General features: G+C 53.6%; 1 protein-coding gene across 1 annotated transcript in view; it reads right to left on the reverse strand.

Moving 5' to 3' along the window:
* Positions 1–21,711, reverse strand: part of LOC128836844 (integrin alpha-L-like) — a 37,496-nt gene that overhangs the window by 12,970 nt on the left and 2,815 nt on the right. Inside the window, exons 2-9 of the mRNA XM_054027509.1 lie at positions 3,093–3,201; positions 2,423–2,517; positions 2,273–2,337; positions 1,855–1,969; positions 1,475–1,605; positions 1,144–1,289; positions 826–964; positions 534–678 (exon numbers count right to left, since the gene is read on the reverse strand). Coding sequence (XP_053883484.1) covers positions 534–678; positions 826–964; positions 1,144–1,289; positions 1,475–1,605; positions 1,855–1,969; positions 2,273–2,337; positions 2,423–2,517; positions 3,093–3,201 — 945 coding nt within the window. The remainder of the gene's footprint in view (positions 1–533; positions 679–825; positions 965–1,143; positions 1,290–1,474; positions 1,606–1,854; positions 1,970–2,272; positions 2,338–2,422; positions 2,518–3,092; positions 3,202–21,711) is intronic.

Genomic DNA, 21,711 nt, shown 5'->3' on the forward strand with positions numbered 1-21,711 from the left:
TCTGGGCTGCTGTCCATGTCCAGTACATCCACCAGGAGGTGCTGGGGGGCTGTGTGCATCTAGTGCATCCACCAGGGGGCGCTGGGAACTGCGTACGTCCAGTGCATGCACTGGGGTGTGTGTGGTGGGGGGGGGCTGTGCATGTCCAGTGCATGCACCAGGGTGTGTGTGTGTGGGGGGGCTGTGCATGTCCAGTGCATGCACCGGGGGCGCTGGGAGCTGCATATGTCCAGTGCATGCACCAGTGTGTGTGTGTGGGGAGGGGGGCTGCGTATGTCCAGTGCATGCACTGGGGGGGGCGATGTGTGGGGGGCTGTGCATGTCCAGTGCATGCACCAGGCTGTGTGTGTGTGTGTGTGTGTGTGTGTGTGCGCACATGTCCAGTGCATTCACCAGGGGGCGTTAGGGGCTTCGCATGTCCAGTGCATTCACCAGGGGGCGCTAGGGGCTGTGCATGTCCAGTGCATGCACCAGGGGATGCTGCCAAGCTGTGTCCTCCACACTCCAGGCCACACACCAGGTGGCGCCGGTACCTTCGATGGCGTAGATCTTGGCCTGCAGCTCACTGAAGAGGCCTTTGAGCTTTTCGAAGCTGTCGAGCACCTTGACAAACTGGCTTGTGGGCTCTGAGGCAAACCGTGTCAAGGAGGCCTGGGACTTGTCAAAGTTATTGCCAATCTGGAGAGAGCGAGAGAGGACGTTGGAGCCCATGTCAGTCCCAATGGGCCAGGACACCTGGGTTCTCTCCTCAGCTCTGGGAGGGGAGTGGGGCCTAATGGGTTAGAGCAGTGGGGGGCCGGGAGCCAGGACTCCTGGGTTCCTTACCCCAATGATGTAGCGAACAATGTTCTTCTCTTTGGCAGCGTTCACATCCCCAGAGTCAGTGGGGTCTCCGTCGGTGATAATGATCATCACTCGTGTCACATCTTCCCGGGCGCCACGCTCTGGGGTGAACACCTTGTTTCTGCAGGACACAGGGAAATGGTGCAGACAAACTCAGAAGTAGCCACTTCCAGAACTGGGCACAGGAGCTGTTTCTACAAGGGTCTCTCCCCCAGCACTGAGATGCAGCCACCTCTGGGGTGGGGCGTGGGGGGCTGGTTATCCTGGGTCCATCTCTCCCTCCCGCCCCTGGTTACTCACGCAACATAGTTGATGGCTTGGAAGGTCTGTGTCAGTTCTTTCATGTGTTTCACTTCCTTCAGGAGTTCCCGGGGATTTCGGTTTCGTTCGTAATCGTTAAAGTCAAATTCTGTCTTCATGTACAGGGAAAACTGCACTGCGGCAAACTGGCGGGGAAGAGGGGCTGTCAGAACAGCTGTACAGCTCTCCTTAGAGCCAGGCTGAGACATGGGGCATGGCCAGGACCCCCCACAACACAGCGCCCCCAGTGCCAAGCTGGGAGATGGGGCCCGATCAATGTTGGTAGGGCAGTGCCCCCTAGCACCAGGCAGGGCAGGAGTCTCTCACATACACGTATCGTGGAGTTTCCCAGCTTCTCCATCACTTCGATCATGAAGTCCTTGATGGCTTTGAACTGCTCAGCGTTCATGCTGCCTGATCCATCGAAGAGGAACACCAGATCCACATTCCCCTTCAGGCATTCTGTGGGGAACCACCAGAGAGGGTTGGAGCGTGGAGTGGGGGTTTGGAGCCAGGACTCCTGGGTTCTCTCCCCAGCTCTCGGAGGGGAGTGGGGTATGGTGAGTTAGAGCGGGGAGCCAGGACTCCTGGGTTCTCTCCCCAGCTCTCGGAGGGGAGTGGGGTATGGTGAGTTAGAGCGGGGAGCCAGGACTCCTGGGCTCTGTGGGAAGGCAACAGGGTCTCAGTGCTTTGAGTTTGTCAGTTCCTTACCTTCAAACCCTGGTGTCATCTCCTTGGGCTGCTCCAGGTGTCCCTTGAAGAGGTAGCAGATCCCACTCAGGTACTGGTTCCCATCACACGTTCGGCTCAGCCCAGAGCCGCAGGCCTATGGGGAGCACCGAGCAGGGCAGTTACCAGCCATGTATGGAATGGGGGGAGGGGAGCCCATAGGACTGGAAATCAGCATGTCTATGACTGAGCCAAACCCGACAGGGAGGGGAGATGGGGACGGGACCTGGGTCTCCAGGTATGAGCCCAACAGCAGGAGAATCCAAGAGGGAATGGCAGCGAGGGAGACGCCCCATCTAGCCTGTCCCCACCTGAGGCAGGAGCGTCCCCAGCAGAGCTGGAGATGTCCCATCAGGGCCTGTCCCGCAGCCAATGCCCCCCCCTCCCCCAGCACACTCACGATCATCTGGGCGTCTGCGCCACTGCTCGCCAGGGACATGCCGAGATGCGCCGTTTGAGCACTCGCTGCAAGGAGAGGGAAATGGGGTCAGTGCTTCGCCGTGTCCAGTGCCCCGTGTACCCTGCCACCCCGATTTCTCCCCAGACCCACCCGGCAATGGGATGGGCTGGCAGGAGCCTTTCTTCACAGCACATTGGTACAGCTCCCCGGTGGAGTTCTGGTCACCTGGCGCTCCCACGATGATACTGTAAAAGAAGGCAGATCAGACGCCAGGGATGGGACATACCTGCTTGCCAGGGACCCCACACAGGGTGGAGCTAGAACCCAGGTGTCCTGACTCCCAGCCCCCTCCCGGCTCTAACATGTGATGAGTCCCCACCTCCTTCCTGATTTCTGGGTTCCAGTTAGTCCTTCATTGGGTCACACACACACACTGCTGCCAGCTGTGGCCCCTGACATGCTCTCACTTCCCAATTAGCCCTGGCGGATGCCGCCTGCTTTCGGGTAGTGAAAGCGGAAGAGGGAGTCAGCATCATGGTTGGCGCATGACCCAGTGTGGACCATACACAGGCTGGGGGGATCCCACCAGGAACGAGGGGGGCAGGGGCCTAGCCGTCCTGGACACTGAAATGCACCACAGTCTGGGGCCTAGTTACAGAACGGGGCCTCCTACGTCATAAACTAAACCTCACTGGCCTCCCAGAGCTGGGGCTAGAACCCAGGAGTCCTGATTCCCAGCCCCCGCTAATCCATTAGATCCCACTCCTCCCTTCGCCGGACGCCGGGTCTCTCTTGCAGTGCGGGGGGGGGAAGCACTTACCTTGCATCTTTGAACTGCAGCACCTGGTACCCAAAATTCCTACTGGCATTGGAGGCCAGCACCTCCGGGTGGACGGTGTCGATGTTGTACCCCAGGGCGGGGGCTGGTCCTACAGGGGAATGGGGTATTGAAGGAAACTGGGTCAGAGCAGTTTCACCGCAGGCACAAGAGCATTCTCCTGCGCAGCCACCTCCCCCTCCAGAGTGGGGACCCGGTTACTCAACCCCTCTCACCATAACCTGCCCTAAGGCTTTGACCCCAACATCCCGCGTAGAGCCGACGCCTGGCTGCCAAGAACCCTGACCTGCTGCCATATCCTTTCGCTCTGCCTTTCACATGCGCACCCGCTCTCTTGCCTGGGAACCCTGCCCTGGTTATGTCAGCTGCGCCGTGTGGTTAGTGACTTGTGGGCTGAGGCCAGCCCCACTCCAGGCCTGGTCCTCCCGGTGTCGTTCAACACCTCTCCACCCTGCTTGCATCATGCCGCAGTCAGTGTGTGACTAGCTGACAGGAGAGCTCCCCACATAGGCAGCCCTCACCCCAGATCCAGCCCCTCAGCGAGCAAGGGGGACTGGTTAGTGAAACTTGCAGGACAGGAAATTTGTGCAGAGACCCAACAAACTCACCTCACCCAGGGAACCACTGAACAGGTGTCCGCCCTGAGGCGGCCGCTCCCCCATCTATTCCTGCCCCCCTGAGTCAGGCCATCCCCCCACCCTTGGATCTGGCACCCCCCAGCCTAGAGGGTCCCATTCCCTGGGGCTGGATCAGAGCTGGGGCACCCTTGAGGGGAGGGGAAAAAGGTGCCATGTCCCATCCCTAAGAGTAGGATCCAGCCAGAGTAGTTTTTCAACCCAGATTGGACTTGAACCCACAACCTCTGGCTTAGGAAGCCAATGCCTTATCCATTAGGCCACTGGGGCTGCCCACAAGGAATGACTCTGTGAACATGCTGTTGTCTGTACCTGCGCTATGCTAGGGCCAGCTGGATTGGCTAGGCAGGTAGGTTGCACCGTGATAGGAGGAGAGGGGCATCTGTCCCCAGGGTGATCAGGGACCCCCTTGTTCCTGGGCTGAGCTATGTGGTTTGTGAAGGGAGGGGAACGCTGTGGGGATGAGAAGATACGTGACCATGCACTGCAAGGCAGGGGGGAGTGAAGGGGTGCTCCCAGAGGCTCCCGACGTTGGGGCATCTGGCGGGTCTGGGGTGGCCTGCACAGAGCAGGCGAAGTGGTCGGGCCCAGGCTGGGCATAGCCAGCTGCTATTCCCTAAGCCTGAACATGGCCCACAGTGCTCCGTCCCAGCTGGGAGGAGAGCAGCACCATGTCTGCCAGGGGTGGGTTGGGGCATCGCTCCGTGGGGGCAGAGTTAAGGTTGCATTTGGGGGGGGCACGTCCCTTACCGCTGCGTGTCCCATGTGCAGAGGGTTACATTTAGCTGCTCTCCATTTCTGGGAAGGGCACGAGGGCAATCAGAACTCTGCCTTAAAGTATTTGAACGGGAATTTCCCTTGTTTTTTGAGGAAGTTGTTTATAAGGCGTGGACACCAGAGATCACACGGCAGCTGCTTGGTTACCAACTCTAGCCCTTTCCTGGCCTTTACATGCCCCCAGTGGGGTCATTTCCTCTAGAATTTGACATTTCTGTCAGATCTCCTTTCACCTGGAACCACAGGGGTGAAACTGATCAGTGGTGCAGACTGGCTCCGTTGCCGCGGGACGCTGAATGCCGTTCCGTGTTCAAAGCTACCGGGTCGACCAAGGGCAGTAGCCTGGCAGTGCGTTGGTGATGTGGACTTCACAGCAGTTCTGAGAGCTGGGCTCTCTGTTGCGGGTTGATCCCTGATGTCGGCGGCCCCCTTCCCAGCCCGCCCGTGATGAGAGTCTCCCGGCCATTTGCTCTGTTTGATTGCACGCTGCCGCTGCTCAGAAAATGGACAAGGAACCAGCAGCAGGAGCGCATGGGGCTAACGCTGAGGCAGCTCCAATGGAGCTAAGGTTGAGAACTCTTTTCTGTCTGAAGGCTGACTTTTCTCAGTGCTCTAAAACCTTTCCAGACGACTGGACCCCTCTCAGGAGTCGGATTTGTCTTGCGTACCCCCAAGTTACACTTCACTTCAAAACGACTTGCTTACACAACCACACATAAAAACACAAACGTGCCCCAGCCACGCTAGGACTGAACAATTTGCTGCCTTTCTCGTTTTTACCATGTAATTATGAAATAAATCAATTGGGATATAAATATTGTACTTACTTTTCAGTGTCTAGTGCACAGGGCAATATCAACAAGCCGTTGCCTGTATGAAATTTTAGTTTGTACGGACTTTGCTAGAGCTTTTTCTGTAGCCTGTTATAAAACTAGGCAAATAGCCAGATGAGCTGATGTACCCCCGGAAGGCCTCTGTGTACCCCTCGTTGGGAACCACTGCTCTAAAATCCATATGCTCATTCGTACTGCTTTGAAATCTGGTGCGCCTCATGGGCGTGCTGGGTAGAGTTAGTGATCCAAATCTGGAGTCATTTGAGCAAGAAGTTTCCGAGGTGCCACCCGCCCCCAAACCCAGCATTCCTTATGGTTGAAAGATTCTGCAGAAGTTTTTTGCACAGACCTGGGGATCAAACCATGTGTCTGATTGTGCTCCAAATGGTCTTAATCGCTTGACATTTAACCCAACTACTACATAGGGCGACCAGATGTCCCGATTTTATAGGGACAGTCCCGATTTTAGGGTCTTTTTCTTATATGGGCACCTATTACCCCCCACCCCATCCCGATTTTTCACATGTACTGTCTGGTCACCCTACTACTGAATGACATCCTCTGCCCCTACGGGGAATCCAAATGGAATCTGAAACAGAGTCTGGCTCTTTAGATGGGCATGTGCCTAACATCTGTGAACCAATCGGATTCCACAGACTTGTGAAGAGGCTTGTCAGAGAGAAATTAGTCCCAGGCCCTGATTGGCCCCTGGGGGATCTGCTGAGGTCATTGATCTCCTGCCCTGCGCCCCAGCCCTATCGAGTCACACCCAACCCTTGGCAAGAAGATGAGCTGCAGGCGTGTGGCCCCTGTCCACGGGCTATTGTTAGGTGCGGGATGGGCATTCTTGAGTTCAGCAGGGGCTCAAACTATTATTATTTTTAAAGAAAAAGATGAAATATGTGAATGTTTGCTGGGAGGGGAGGGGGAAATAGGGATAAAGGCATGGGGAGGAGGGGCTGTGGCAAGGAGTGGGGGGATTATGGGAAGGGGACCACAAGGGGTCGGGGAAGGGGGTGAGGACTGGAGAAGTGACATAGGGCTGGGTGGCAAAGTGAGTGAAGGGATTAGGAGAGGGGGCGCGCCTGCCCCATATTCTCCCCTCCTGTTTGTGGTCTGGGGGTGTCTGAGCCATTCTAGGTGGTCTGAGGCGCTTTCTCTGCACCCCCGCTCCCTCCCCTCCCCCGTGAGCTGCCATCCGGGGAAGCTCTGCTCTACCCTGTAAGTCTGAGCCCCTCTCCCTGATGCTCCCATATGAACCAGCCTCTGGGGCAGCCCTGCACCTCTGGGTGGCAGCTGAGAACAGGCCTATGGGGACCTTGCACCAGGACCACGCTGCTAGGGGGGTGGCTACACTGCCACCTTAAGTCGCCGTACAGCCACCACAGCAATTAAAGCGGCATTTCACGGCCACGCTAGCTCCGTCCATCGTCCTCACCAGGAGCGCATCCAATGGCATTGTGGGGCACTGACCGCTGAAGCCCCCTTCCCCCGCTCGGGGCTGACAGCCAACAGGCAAGGCAATGCAAGTAGCTGCAGTGGGCGACTTACATCGGCGGGAGCTACATTTCAGTGCAGACGCTCACAGGGTTAGGTTGACATCAACCGCCTTATGCCGACCTAACTCTATAGTGTCGACTAGGCCTGAGAGGGGGTGAGGAGCTGAGAACAGGCACGCTCGATGCATATCACAGGCTCCCCAGCAGTGTGTGGTGGGGAACATCCAGTGACGTGAATGGGGCAGTTCACACTTCTCAGAGCTTATGTTTCAGGCTGGATTCATCTCCATGGGCTATTCTCCTTCAGCTGAGATGCCACTTCGCACCTCTCTGAGGTACGTTACGCCCCTTCCCTCTAGCCTTCCCCCTTGCAGCATTATCCTGGGCTGCGGATCTGAATATAGCAAAGCACTTGCTGATTAAAGGGCCATGATCCATTTAATGGGTATGTAAAATCTTAACCACAGTTTCTGTTAAAAACTTTTTACATAGGCCCAAATTCCACAGCTTGGTTTAAGGCAGGGGTCTCAAACACGCGGCCCGCAGGGTTATTTTCTGCGGCCCACGAGCCCCTCACGGCCCCCCCGACCTCCCCCAGTGTTTACCTAGAGCTGCTCCGGCCGGATGTGCACCGGGGACAGGGCAGGCTCCCTGCCTGCCCTGCCCCGCGCTGCTCCGGGAAGAGGCCAGGAATGTGGGGAAGGGGGGGAGCAGAGGGGCTGTGTGTTGCTGTTGCTTCAGGCAGCGCCCCCAGCAGTTCCCATTGGCTGGGAACGGGGAACCGCGGCCAATGGGAGCTGCTGGGGGTGGTGCCTGAAGCAACAGCAACACACAGCCCCTCCGCCGCCCCTTCCCCACGTGCCAGCCTCTTCCTGGAGCAGCACGGAGGCAGGGCAGGCAGGCAGGGAGCCTGCCCTGCCCCCGGTATGCGCCGGGCCAGATCCTGCCCCCCGAACCCCTCCTGCAGCTGAACCCCTTGCCCTGAGCCCCCTGCCGTACCCTGCACCCTGACCCCCTGCCCTGAACCCCCTGCCCTGAACCCCCTGCCTCGCCCCGCACCCCTCCTGCATCCCAACCCACTGCCCTGAGCCCCATGCGCACCCCTCCTGCACCCTGACCCCCTGCCATACCCTGCACCCCTCCTGCACCCTGACCCCCTGCCCTGAGCCCCCTGCCGCACCCTGCACCCCGACCCCCTGCCTCACCCCGCACCCTTCCTGCATCCCAACCCACTGCCCTGAGCCCCATGCCGCACCCCGCACTCCAACCCACTGCCCTGAGCCCCATGCCGCACCCCGCACTCCAACCCACTGCCCTGAACCCCCTGCCTCGCCCCACACCCCTCCTGCATCCCAACCCACTGCCCTGAGCCCCATGCCGCACCCTGCACCCCGACCCCCTGCCGTACCCTGCACCCCTCCTGCACCCTGACCCCCTGCCCTGAGCCCCCTGCCGCACCCTGCACTCTGACCCCCTGCTGTACCCCTCACTCCTCCTGCAACCCACACCCCAACTCCCTGCCCTGAGCCCCACCACACCCCACACCCCTCCTGCACCCCCTGGGGGCAGGGAGTGGGCAGAGTTGGGGTGGGGATTTCGGGGAAGGGGTTGGAATGGGGGCAGGGAAGGGGTGGGAAGAGGCGGGGCAGGGGCAGGGCCTCATGGAAAGGGTGGAGTGGGGGCGGGGCCGAGGGTGGCAGGGGGGAGGTGTCAGTAATGCGGCCCTCGGGCCAATGTACTAGTCCTCATGTGGCCCTCATGGTCATTTGAGATTGAGACCCCTGGTTTAAGGCCTAGCGAACTATGAACAATAAGGGCTAAGAAAACCTGGATAATAAAAAGAACAGGCGTACTTGTGGCACTTTAGAGACTAACAAAACTAAGGTGCCACAAGTACGCCTGTTCTTTTTGTGGATACAGACTAACATGGCTGCTCCTCTGAAACCGGGATAATCATAGAATACCAGGGTCAGAAGGGACCTCTGGAGGTCATCTAGTCCAACCCCCAGACAGCTTTTTGCCCCAGACCCCTAAATGGCCCCTTCAAAGATTGAACTCACAACCCTGTGTTTAGTAAGCAAACCTTGCTTTGTTACTAGATAAGCAAAGTCAGCAAATGGAGAGCAGTAATTGGTGTCCTTATCAGATGTTACAGTCAGCATTGAGAGATGCCTCAGTGTCTACTCCCCAGTTCCGGAAGGAGATAGCAAATACCCACCTAGACGTTAGGGAGAGGTCCAACATGTCAGTATGAGATATGACAGCCTCCGCCGTCACAGACGTATTCTACTTCATAGATGCCAACGCTAGTTTTTAAAACCACAACGGTAAACAATTTCTATTACCATGTACTTTTTAATGTCTTTTTGCTTTAACCCCCAGGAATGTACCTGTTGGCCAACCGGAAGAGCTACCTCATTCCTATGAACCCCAAATCAGGATTCAACTTATACCTTTAAAACAATTTAAGGAAATACACCTGTGTATTAGCAATATGTTGCATGTTAACCTGAACCATGGGCGGAGTCATTATGAATCTTTTAGACAATTGGCTTGTTGTCTTGCTGCTAAAACCTATCCAGGGGCTCGGGACCTCCTACCCCGTTGCTTCCCTCCGCCCACAAGCACCCCTATATAATCAATTGTTTAGCAGAGCCTAATAAGCAAAGTAACACTCCACCAGCGCTGTGCGTCATAAACCCTCGTGCTTGACTCTACGCGGTATCCATTTCTGTTCCTTCACTGATGACTAATTTCATACAATATTTGGGACATGGCCCATGTCTGAGGTTTCTCTCACCCGCCCCGTTAGCAACTACACACGGCAAATATTTCAAAGCAGGACCATTAACCCCCGCACTCCATACAGGGCCAGATTAACTTTTTATCGGCCCAGGCACCCAGACGATGGCCCTGCACCCTGCTCCGCCCATGCCCCGCCCTGAGGCCCTGCCCCCACTCAGCCTCTTTCCCCCAAGGCCTCACCCATGTTCCCCCCCCCGCCCCACAGACCCTGTCCCCAGCTTGGCTTCTTCCCCACAAGGCCCTGCTGACACTGCACCCCCAAGGCCTGGGGGAGAGGGTGGAGAGGAGCGAGGAGTGGGCGGGGCCTCAGGGGGAAGAGGCGGAGTGTGGCTGGGGCCTTGGGGCGCAGCATGGCCAGAGTGGGGTGGGGGTGGGGTCACAGTCTGGGTGCCAGGGCCCTTTCTGAGTGTGGGCCCAGCGCCCCGGTGCCATTGTAAACCCAGTACTGCCCCCACAACAAACCATATGGGATGGGAATCACACAGCAACTGTTTCAGAGTAACAGCCGTGTTAGTCTGTATCCGCAAAAAGAAGAACAGGAGTACTTGTGGCACCTTAGAGACTAACAAATTTATTAGAGCATAAGCTTTCGTGGACTAACCCTATATGCATCCGAAGAAGTGGGCTGTAGTCCACGAAAGCTTATGCTCTAATAAATTTGTTAGTCTCTAAGGTGCCACAAGTACTCCTGTTCTTCTTTTTACACAGCAACTGTGTGGCCGTGCAGTGAGACCCGTGGGCCTCAGGAGTCATGGGGCCCAGTCCCGGCTTGGCTGCTGAGTGACCTTGACCAGGTCACTTCACCTCTTTGTCCCTCAATTTTCCGACCTCTAATACGGGGCTACAGATATTTATCTCCTTTCTAAAGCACTTTGCAATTGACTGAGCTAAAGCACCATGCGTGAGCTAGGTGGTGTCATTACATTCATTAACCACAGTAGTGTTACAACGGCCTAAATGACCACCAGCTCCTATTTATAATGCTTTTTTCTGTTCAAAAAACGTCATAAACACAGAGGAAAGGTCGCCGGAGGCTCTCTCATAGCCTCCCAGAATGTCATGTTCAGCAAAACTTGAACCGCTACAAACCAGGAAATACAAAGTGAAGGCAAATCATAGAATCATAGCATATCAGGGATGGAAGGGACCTCAGGAGGTCATCTAGTCCAACCCCCTGCTCAAAGGAGGACCAATCCCCAACTAAATCATCCCAGCCAGGGCTTTGTCAAGCCGGGCCTTAAAAACCTCTAAGGAAGGAGATTCCACCACCTCCCTAGGGAACCCATTCCAGTGCTTCACCACCCTCCTAGTGAAAAAGTTTTTCCTAATATCCAACCTAAACCTCCCCCACTGCAACTTGAGACCATTGCTCCTTGTTCTGTCATCTGCTACCACTGAGAACAGTCTAGATCCATCTTCTTTGGAACCCCCTTGTGCTCCCCCAGGGCTGGCAAGAGCCACTGGGAATTATTTAGTTGGGGATTGGTCCTGCTTTGAGCAGGAGGTTGGACTAGATGACCTCCTGAGGTCCCTTCCAACCCTAATATTGTATGATTCTATGATTCTAAGTCCCCTCAGATACCAGCATGCTTTACAGAAAGCACTAGAGACAAAACAAAATATTCCTGACCTTATTCTAAATACACTTCTCCTCCTCAGTGCAACGAGATAAGATCAAGTTATGTCAAAACAAGAGCACACATTAACTCTGAAGTAACATTACAAGTAGGAACAGGCCCAGTGTTAGGATCACCTTGCCCCCATGCTGCTAGCCAACTAAGCAGGAGCTGCTTTCAGGTTAGAGGGTGGATAGCATCTCCCAAACGTCCGGATGACTCTCCAAGAGACAGGCCTCTCACTCAGTAAAGTCACCAAGACGAGTCTCATTGGCAGAGGAGAATATGCTGCAGTCTATGATTCTATGATCCGCATGCACTGCATTCCCTGGACTAGGAGTAGCTATGCTGAATGATGGAGGGATTAGTTGGAGCAGCTTGGCAGAGCTGTGATGGTATACGCTGATCTGGTGGGGGGAGGAATTGTGAGCCCCTCTCCCTGACCCCCGTGTATGTGTGTCTTGGGAGAGCCAGTCGTTTCAGCCCTGTGGGGTGTAGGCTGTGTCAGTAGCAGGGCACAGGGGTCTCCTTGCCCTCGGGCTTGCCAGCAGCGAGGTGGGTGGTGAGTGAGCTCTGTGGGTTTAACGGAGGCTAAGTGAAAGCAAAGTGCCGGACGGCACCATGCGCATGAAGGTGATGGGGGTGCTACAGGGGTTGCAAAATGTAGCAGGTGGGGGGGTTCTTTCTGTGTTCGAGGCTAAGTGAGCATAGGGCAGGTGTAGGGAGCTCCTGGTCAGTATGGCACAAAGGCAGCAGGTCAGTGTGTGTGTTATGAGCACGTTGGGCATGGGCGACTGGTGAATGCACCGTTGGGGGAGACTAGCCCCAGTCCCCTTCCCCTCCGCTGGAGGTCCCACCCCTCCCACCCTTCTTCCCCCCCGCCCCCCCTCGGAGCCAGGAGCACAGACCCCCCGCCCCCCCACGGCCGCTGCTCCCCCAACACGCCCCCAGCCCTGGAATGCCAGGTGGGCGGCACGGACAGAGTTCCCTCAGCCAGAGCACTGGGTGGGTGGGTGGCGCAGCCGGAGCACCCCCAGCCCAACCCCGGAGCTCCCCCAGCCCTGGGCATTGTGTGTGCCTGCCCCAGCCTCTCCTCCACAGAAGAGCACCAGAGGGAAGGGAACTGAAACAGGCAGGAGGGAGCCTGGGGGAGGAGCGTGGGCGTGGCCATGCCAGGCTGTTTGGGGAGGCACAGCCTTCCCATGCCTATGCTGCCCGCCGCCCATGACGTCGGGGCATCACTCAAAGAGGGCAGAGTTAAGGTTATGTATTAACTCTGTATTTCCTGGTTTTCGGAGGTTGTGCTTTGCTGAACTCAGCATTCTGAAAGGGCATGAGACAGCCCCGGGCCACCTTAACCCTGCGCTCATGAAGGTGGTTGTCAGTGAATTTACTGGAATAAAATATCAATCTGCTTGTGGACTTTGAAATACCAGCTCTGGAACTGAAGCCAAACTTCCATTAGGGGCCTCCCGCTCAGACTGAGAACAGCTAGTGCACACACCATGCGTTGCTCAGTCTGCTCCCCCAGGCCCAGCTCAGGCTCCGGCTACCCTTGAGAGCTCATAGTGGCGCAGCTCCACCGCTGTAATCTCTCTAATCTAGCTGCTCTAAACTGCTCTCCCGTCTGCTTCACTGCTCCAGCCCCCGCAGTGACGTAAGCTACACCGACACACGCTGTAGTGTGCAAAGAGCTTCCAACTCACAACCCGTGAGCTTCAAAAAGCTTCAAAAGCCACAAGGCAGCAAATACCTTGTACTGATGGTCTCAAGGGATTAAAGAGCTGGCTTTTACCCAGCATGCTGGCGCAGATCATGGCTCCAGGTGCACTCAGTTTGGGGAGCGTTCAAGCCCTCAAAACATTAGAACCCCCATCTCACATCTGGACCATTATCCCTACCCCACAGCCCTCGGAGCAGAGCAGTTTTCAAGCCAAATCCAGTCGGTCTGGGGATTTTAGAGCATTTAAGAGAAATCAGCTGCCAAGTGCAGGCTCTCTGCTGAGCTCCCTTAGCTCCAGTGGTCCTACCGCCCCTCTATAATCCGTCTTTCTAACCCCCCTACGCTCCCTCGCATTTCTAAGTGCTCTCCTCTGCGTTAACCACATGCCCCCAGCCCCAGGTGGTTTCCTAGCTGCAGGTGACAAAAACTGAAAGAGGAAGAGGCCCTGCTATGTTGAAAGCCGGCGTGCGAAATAAACAACTGGCTAGTCTACGGTGGAAGCGCTGTCTACACTACAGCCTCAGTTGGCATCACTTATGTCACTCAGGGGTGTGAGTCTGCCGCTTACAGAGGTGGGCTTTTTATGACAACGGGACAGTGGTGCTCAACCAGGGGTACGCATGCCCCTGCGGGTACACAGAGGTCTTCCAGGGGGTACATCACCTCATCTGGAGCTTTGCCTAGTTTTACAAGAGGCTACCTAAAAAACACTAGCGAAATCAGTACAAACTAAAACGTCATACAGACAATGGCTTGTCTATACCGCGCTATACCCTGAAATGTAAGGGCAATAGTTATACCCCGATGGCTTTATTTTATAATTATATGGTAAAAATGAGCAAGGCAGCCGTTGTTCAGTACTAGTGTGGCTACGACACTTTCGTATGTTTATGTCTGGTTTTGTAAGCCAGTCGTTTTTAGGTGGAGGTGAAACGTGGGGTACACAAGAGAAATCCGACTCCTGAGAGGGGTCCAGGCACCTGGAAAGGCTGTAGAGCCGCTGGGCTTGAGCATCTTCACCAGTGCATTGCTGCACGGAGAGATGTGGCCTTGCAGGCCGTGAAAGGCATTTTCATTCCATCGCAGGCCAATGGGAGACAAAACAGGGGTAGAACTCAGAACCCCTGCCCACTAGAGCCCACTCCCTCTCCAGAGCTGGGGACAGAACCCAGGAGTCCTGACTCCCAGCCCCCCTGGCTACAACCCACTAGGCCCCACTCCCTCTCCAGAGCTGGGGACAGAACCCAGGAGTCCTGGCTCCCAGCCCCCCTGGCTCCAACCCATTAGCCCTCCCATCTGGTTTGCCCCAGTGCTGTTACAGGAAGTAAGTGTGGAGAAAGCAGCGGTTCTGCTTGTGCGCTTTCTTCACACGCTGCAAACCACAGGCCACAAGGAAATAACTGTTTGTAATTATCTGAGTACAATCTGACAGAAAGCTGGGGTGTTTTTTTTCATTTTAACCTCTAGGGCCCTGCCGCCGTATTGCCATTCCCAAGCATTCAAAAATCAGACACCAAGTCCCCTGAAATCGTAAGATTGGCTTCAAATATTTTGGGTGGGTATTTTTTTTACCGTGATAAATTTGTGGTTTTCCTTATTTGATTTCTAAGCTATCAAGAGTTCCTGTTGCTCGTGTCTCTCCCCAAGACAAGGGCTGGAGAGCTGCCCTGTGTTTTAAAATACGACGGGGTCATTCGCATCTAAACACGGCTCCTGCAGCTGGGGCTTTATGTGAAGTGCCAAATATTGTGAGTTGACAACATGGCCTAGCGCTCGGCCCGAGGGCATGAAAAACCCAGGTGTCCTGAAGGCTGGAGAGGTAAGATTCTCAGGGCTTGTCTCCACTGGCACTTTAGGGCACCTCAACTTTCTCACTCGGCGGGGGGGGGGGGGGGGGAGAAACACTCCTCCAAGCGCTGCATGTTTCAGCGCTGTAACGCGCCAGTGGAGACAGGAGCTATGCCCCTCGCGGAGGTGGGTTTTTTAGCGCGCTGTAAGATCTCGCTCCCAGCGCTCGGCCGTGATGACACAAGCCATGTTAAAGCGCTGCTGAAGCATGGGGGCCGCGACCGCACTTTAACGTTGCCAGTGAAGACGTGTCCTTAGAGGGGGACTGGAGGAGGGCTCCCTGCAATGGGGGGGATCACAGATAGGGGTGCTAGTTGGGGGGCAGGGGGAGGGGTTTCTGCAATGGGGAGGGATGACAGATTAGGGGTGCTAGCTGGGGTGGTGGGGGAGGGGTTCTTGCAATGGGGAAGGATCACAGATTGGGGTGCTAGCTGGGGTGGTGGGGGAGGGGTTCTTGCAATGGGGAGGGATCACAGATTGGGGTGCTAGTCGGGGTGGCGGGGGAGGGGTTCCCGCAATGGGGAGGGATCACAGATTGGGGTGCTAGTCGGGGTGGCGGGGGAGGGGTTCCCGCAATGGGGAGGGATCACAGATTGGGGTGCTAGTCGGGGTGGCGGGGGAGGGGTTCCCGCAATGGGGAGGGAGCACCGGTGGGGGCACACGTGAGAGCAGGATTGGGGGTGGACGCCGTGCAGCAGGGAGGCCAGTGGGGCTTGTGGCACACAGGAGAGCTAGGCGGGGGCTGGACCTTTTGGAAGAGGAGTCCATTCATCAGCTTAACCCGCTGACTCACCAGGGTAGATTCAGGGTGTGGGAAGGATTTGCTCTCGTGCCCCATGATTCCCGCGGTTCACAGGCTGCTCATGGCCGGGCAGCCCTGCCTAGAGGGAGCCGCACACACTCAGAGGCCTGAGAGACACCCAGCCTGAGATCTGAGCTGTCCCCAGGTGCAGCTGTTTCCCCTCTGAACAGCCACAGTGGCTAGGCTGGAGGTTTTGCTGGCAGGAGGGGAGCCCGCAGCCCCAAACACACACTAAAAAAGGATTGAAAAGTTGGGCCGTGTTTAGGGGAAAATGGATTGGGGACAATGACAAAGTTGCAGGTGTCCAGCCTGGGGCATCACTAATGATTGAGGGCATCCAGCTGAAATTAACAAGGGCATCTGGCCTAGGCTGTCTTTAATGACCAAGGGCACCCAGCCCAGGGTGTCTCTAACAATCGAGGGTGTCCAGGCCGGGGTATCTCTATCGACCAAGGGCATCCAGTTTGGGGCAACGCTAACAACTGAGGGCATCTGGCTGGGGGCTGTGACAGAACGTACCCTTATGCCCACCCCCTGCACCCTATTGTAATAAGCTTTGTGCAACGTATGCCTTGTGAGGTATTTGAAATCTCATAATTTGCTGGTTATTGTCCTGATAAAATGTGTGTGGCAAAATTGTACGTGAAGGTATAAGATTCTACTGTATGGCGTTCTTAACACGTATTGCAAACTGAGGTTGGCAAACAGGCCTGTCTCAGACAAAGGAAAGGGTGCTCGGCTTAATTTGCATTTATGCAGTAAACAGAGACATCAAGCAGGAAGGGAAACAAACCTCAGAGACATCAAGCAGGAAGGGAAATTCCTACCCATAGAGGGTAGAGATAGGACACAGAGGGACCTAGACAAATTACAGGATTGGGCCAAAAGAAATCTGATGAGGTTCAAGAAGGACAAGTGCAGAGTCCTAAGTGGCTAAGCACCAGTTCTGCAGAAAAGGACCTAGGGGTTACAGTGGACGAGAAGCTGGATATGAGTCAACAGTGTGCCCTTGTTGCCAAGAAGGCTAACAGCATTTTGGGCTGTAGAAGTAGGGGCATTGCCAGCAGACCAAGGGACGTGATCATTCCCCTCTATTCGTCATTGGTGAGGCCTCATCTGGAGTACTGTGTCCAGTTTTGGGCCCCACACTACAAGAAGGCTGTGGAAAAATTGGAGGGAGTCCAGCGGAGGGCAACAAAAATGATTAGGGGGCTGGAGCACATGACTTACGAGGAGAGGCTGAGGGAACTGGGCTTGTTTAGTCTGCAGAAGAGAAGAATGAGGGGGTGTAGCGGGGTGGTCACCCGCTCCTGCCCTGAAGGGCTTGAAATCAGCCCTGGGAGAGGGCTGAGACTGCGAGAGGGCTGCTACTAGGAAAGCAGCAAACCTTGGCTGATTGGGGAAATGGTCGCAGCTGGGCCACACCCCAGTCAGGCCACAGCTGGCCTGTATAAAAAGGCTGGGAGCCAGGAACTCAGCAGTCTCTCTCTGCATTCAGAGAGAGAAGGGCCTGGCTGCAGAGAGCTAGAGACAGGGTACCTGAGTGGAGCAGGGCTGGGGAAAGGCTGGGGAGTCCAGCCTGGAAAGCCCCAGGCTGCGGCCTAGCAGAAGGCCAAGGGGTACTGGGGGTTGCAGAGGGCAGCCCAGGGGTAGGCCAAGGCAGCAGGTCCAAACCCAACCTTGCCAGTGATGAGTGGCCTATACTGCAGTCTGCCCCAGGGAGTGGGGTTAAACGATGACTGGCAGCAGCCTTATACTGAGGTGAGGTGGGGACAGTGGGTGGGGGTTCCCTGGGGAGGGGAGACCCTAAGACTGAGGGGTTACTGCCAGGGGGCAGCACCCCAGATAACAGGGCACCAGGTCTGGGAGGGACACAGGGAGCCAAGCGGTAGCGAGACACTGGCCTGCAGATGGCGCTCCAATGGCTGGAGAGCTAATTCCCATGGATGACCAGCAGGAGGTGCCGCAGGGGTGAGCCCGCACCGTTACAGGGGGGATTTGAGCTTTGTTTCTTGTAACCATTTCTGATGTTTATGCTTCATTACTAGGGCCCTACCAAATTCACAGCTATGAAAAATGTGTCCCAGACTGTGAAATCTGGTCTTCCCCCATTTCAACTACCTGAAGCGGGGTTACAAAGAGGATGGATCTAGACTGTTCTCAGTGGTACCAGGTGACAGAACAAGGAGTAATGGTCTCAAGTTGCAGTGGGAGAGGTCTAGGTTGGATATTAGGAAAAACTTTTTCACTAGGAGGGTGGGGAAGCACTGGAATGGGTTACCTAGGGAGGTGGTGGAATCTCCACCCTTAGAGGTTTTTAAGGTCCGGCTTGACAAAGCCCTGGCTGGGATGATTTAGTTGGGGATTGGTCCTGCTTTGAGCAGGAGGTTGGACTAGATACCTCCTGAGGTCCCTTCCAACCCTGATCTTCTATGATTCTATGAAAAGAAGGTCCAACGGGTGAGGAAAAGCAGCAGGGAGCATCCTTACACGCACACACCCCGCAACTCCCCCTCCACACACACACACATTTTCCAAGTGGGGGACGGATACTGACACTCTCTACATCCATTGATTCACTGCACCAGAAGGCCATTGAACTGTAGAAGGGGTCCTGACCTAAGAAGTTTGGTCAGCAAGACTGCTGAGAACATGTAATGAGAAAACTCTGCTTTGAATTTAACATAGTGTGTTAAGTTAGGCACCAGTTGCATTTGAGCTTTGTTTCTTGTAACTATTTCTGATGTTTACGCCTCATTACTAGAGCTCTACCAAATTCACAGCTATGAAAAATGCGTCTCAGACTGTGAAATCTGATCTCCCCCCCCCGTGAAATCTATTTGGTTTTTTTGTGTGTGCTTTTTACCCTGTACTACACAGATTTCATGGGTGGAGACGAGCGTTTCTCAAATTGGGGGTCCTACATAAGAACAGCCGTACTGGGTCAGACCAAAGGTCCATCCAGTCCAGTATCCTGTCTACCGACAGTGGCCAATGCCAGGTGCCCCAGAGGGAGTGAACCTAACAGGCAATGATCAAGTGATCTCTCTCCTGCCATCCATCTCCAACCAGGTTATTTGACTTTCTTAACCCCTTACAGGTAAAGGAGGGATTTTATGCTACCCTTCGCTGTATGTTTATGACAGCACAGATGAAGAGTTCTCCAAGTAACGTGAAAAGTAAAGTGTATTAAGCAAAGCCACACCACTACTGTGCAACTCTCCCAGCAACATTAAAGACTGGTTTAACTAGTTGTAGTGTGTGAGGGAATAGGGTAGTATCCCTCTAAGTTATTTGTGAGTCCTTTAATGGTGCTCACTGTGATCTGTGTTTTAGAAGCCATCAGAAATCAGTCTGAGCATAGTGTGCACTAAGCAAGGTCTTGTATGTTTGTACATAAATAAACATGGTTTGGGGGGGCCATCTGTGCCTGTGTAGTTCCTTCATATAATTTTTGTTGTGCACCAAGCAAAAGACATGACACTAATTGTAACATTTTAAAAATATTTATAACACAATGAAACAAGTTCTGATAAATGTAGCCATTTCCCCTGCTCTTAATTTGTCTAAGAACCAATCAGGGTTAGTCCTATAAGAACGGCCGTACTGGGTCAGATCAAAGGTCCAGCTAGCCCAGTATCCTGTCTACCGACAGTGGCCAATGCCAGGTGCCCCAGAGGGAGTGAACCTAACAGGCAATGATCAAGTGATCTCTCTCCTGCCATCCATCTCCACCCTCTGACAAACAGTCTAGGGACACCATTCCTTACCCATCCTGGCTAATAGCCATTAATGGACTTAACCACCATGAATTTATCGAGTTCTCTTTTAAACGCTGTTATAGTCCTAGCCTTCACAACCTCCTCAGGCAAGGAGTTCCACAGGTTGATTATGCGCTGTGTGAAGAAGAACTTCCTTTTATTTGTTTTAAACCTGCTGCCCATTAATTTCATTTGGTGACCCCTAGTTCTTATATTATGGGAACAAGTAAATAACTTTTCCTTATTCACTTTCTCCACACCACTCATGATTTTATATACCTCTATCATATCCCCCCTTAGTCTCCTCTTTTCCAAACTGAAATGTCCTAGCCTCCTTAATCTCTCTTCATATGGGACCCGTTCCAAACCCCTAATCATTTTTGTTGCCCTTCTCTGAACCTTTTCTAATGCCGGTATATCTTTTTTGAGATAAGGAGACCACATCTGTACGCAGTATTCAAGATGTGGGTGTACTATGGATTTATATAAGGGCAATAAGATATTCTCCCTCTTATTCTCTATCCCTTTTTTAATGATTCCTAACATCCTGTTTGCTTTTTTGACTGCCACTGCGCGGACATCTTCAGAAAACTATCTACGATGACTCCAAGATTTCTTTCCTGATTTGCTGTAGCTAAATTAGTCCCCATCATATTGTATGTGTAGTTGGTGTTATTTTTTCCAATGTGCATTACTTTACATTTATCCACATTACATTTCATTTGCCATTTTGTTGCCCAATCACTTAATTTTGTGAAGTTCTTCACAGTCTGCTTTGGTCTTAACTACCTTGAGCAGTTTAGTATCATCTACAAACTTTGCCCCCTCACTGTTTACCTCTTTCTCCAGATCATTTATGAATAAGTTGAATAGGATTGGTCCTAGGACTGACCCTTGGGGAACACCACTAGTTACCCCTCTCCATTCTGAAAATTTACCATTTATTCCTACCCTTTGTTCCCTGTCTTTTAACCAGTTCTCAATCCATGAAAGGATCTTCCCTCTTATCCCATGACAACTTAATTTACGTAAGAGCCTTTGGTGAGGGACCTGGTCGAAGGCTTTCTGGAAATCTAAGTACACTATGTCCACTGGATCCTTCTTGTCCATATGTTTGTTGACCCCTTCAAAGAACTCTAATAGATTAGTAAGACACGATTTCCCCTTACAGAAACCATGTGGACTTTTGCCCAACAATTTATGTTCTTCTATGTGTCTGACAATTTTATTCTTTACTGTTGTTTCAACTAATTTGCCCGGTACCGACGTTAGACATACTGGTCTGTAATTGCCGGGATCACCTCTAGAGCCCTTTTTAAATATTGGCTTTACATTAGCTATCTTCCAGTTGTTGGGTACAGAAGCTGATTTAAAGGACAGGTTACAAACCAAAGTTAATAGTTCCGTAATTTCACATTTGAGTTCTTTCAGAACTCTTGGGTGAATGCCATCTGGTCCCGCTGACTTGTCACTGTTAAGTTTATCAATTAAGTCCAAAACCTCCTCTAATGACACTTCAATCTGTGACAATTCCTCCTACAATTCCAATTTGTCACCTACAAAGGACGGCTCAGGTTTGGGAATCTCCCTAACATCCTCAGCCATGAAGACTGAAGCAAAGAATTCATTTAGTTTCTCCGCAATGACTTTATCGTCTTTAAGTGCTCCTTTTTTATCTCCATCGTCCAGGGGCCCCACTGGTGGTTTGGCAGGCTTCCTGCTTCTGATGTACTTAAAAAACATTTTTATTATCTTTTGAGTTTTTGGCTAACCGTTCTTCAAACTCCTCTTTGGCTTTTCTTATTACATTTTTACACTTAATTTGGCAGTGCTTGTGCTCCTTTCTATTTACCTCACTAGGATTTGACTTCCACTTTTTAAAAGATGCCTTTTTATCTCTCACTGCTTTTTACATGGCTGTTAAGCCACGGTGGCTCTTTTTTAGTTCTTTTACTGTGTTTTTTAATTTGGGGTATACATTTAAGTTGGGCCTCTATTATGGTGTCTTTGAAAAGTGTCCATGCAGCTTGCAGGGATTTCACTTTAGTCACTCTACCTTTTCCCTTCTGTTGAACGAACCTCCTCATTTTTGCCCCAAAAGGGCATTGCAGGGGGGGGTCACAAGGTTATTTTTGGGAGGGTCGCGGTATTGCCACCTTTACTTCTGTGCTGCTGCCTTCAGAGCTGGGCAGCCAAAGAGCGGTGGCTGTTGTTCGGCCACCTAGCTCTGAAGGCGGCGCCCCGCCAGCAGCGCCGCAGAAGTAGGGGTGGCAATACCGTACCAGAGCGGCGGCTGCAGACC

The sequence above is a fragment of the Malaclemys terrapin genome, chromosome 4 (assembly GCF_027887155.1).
Source record: "Malaclemys terrapin pileata isolate rMalTer1 chromosome 4, rMalTer1.hap1, whole genome shotgun sequence".
Lineage (NCBI taxonomy): Eukaryota > Metazoa > Chordata > Testudines > Emydidae > Malaclemys > Malaclemys terrapin.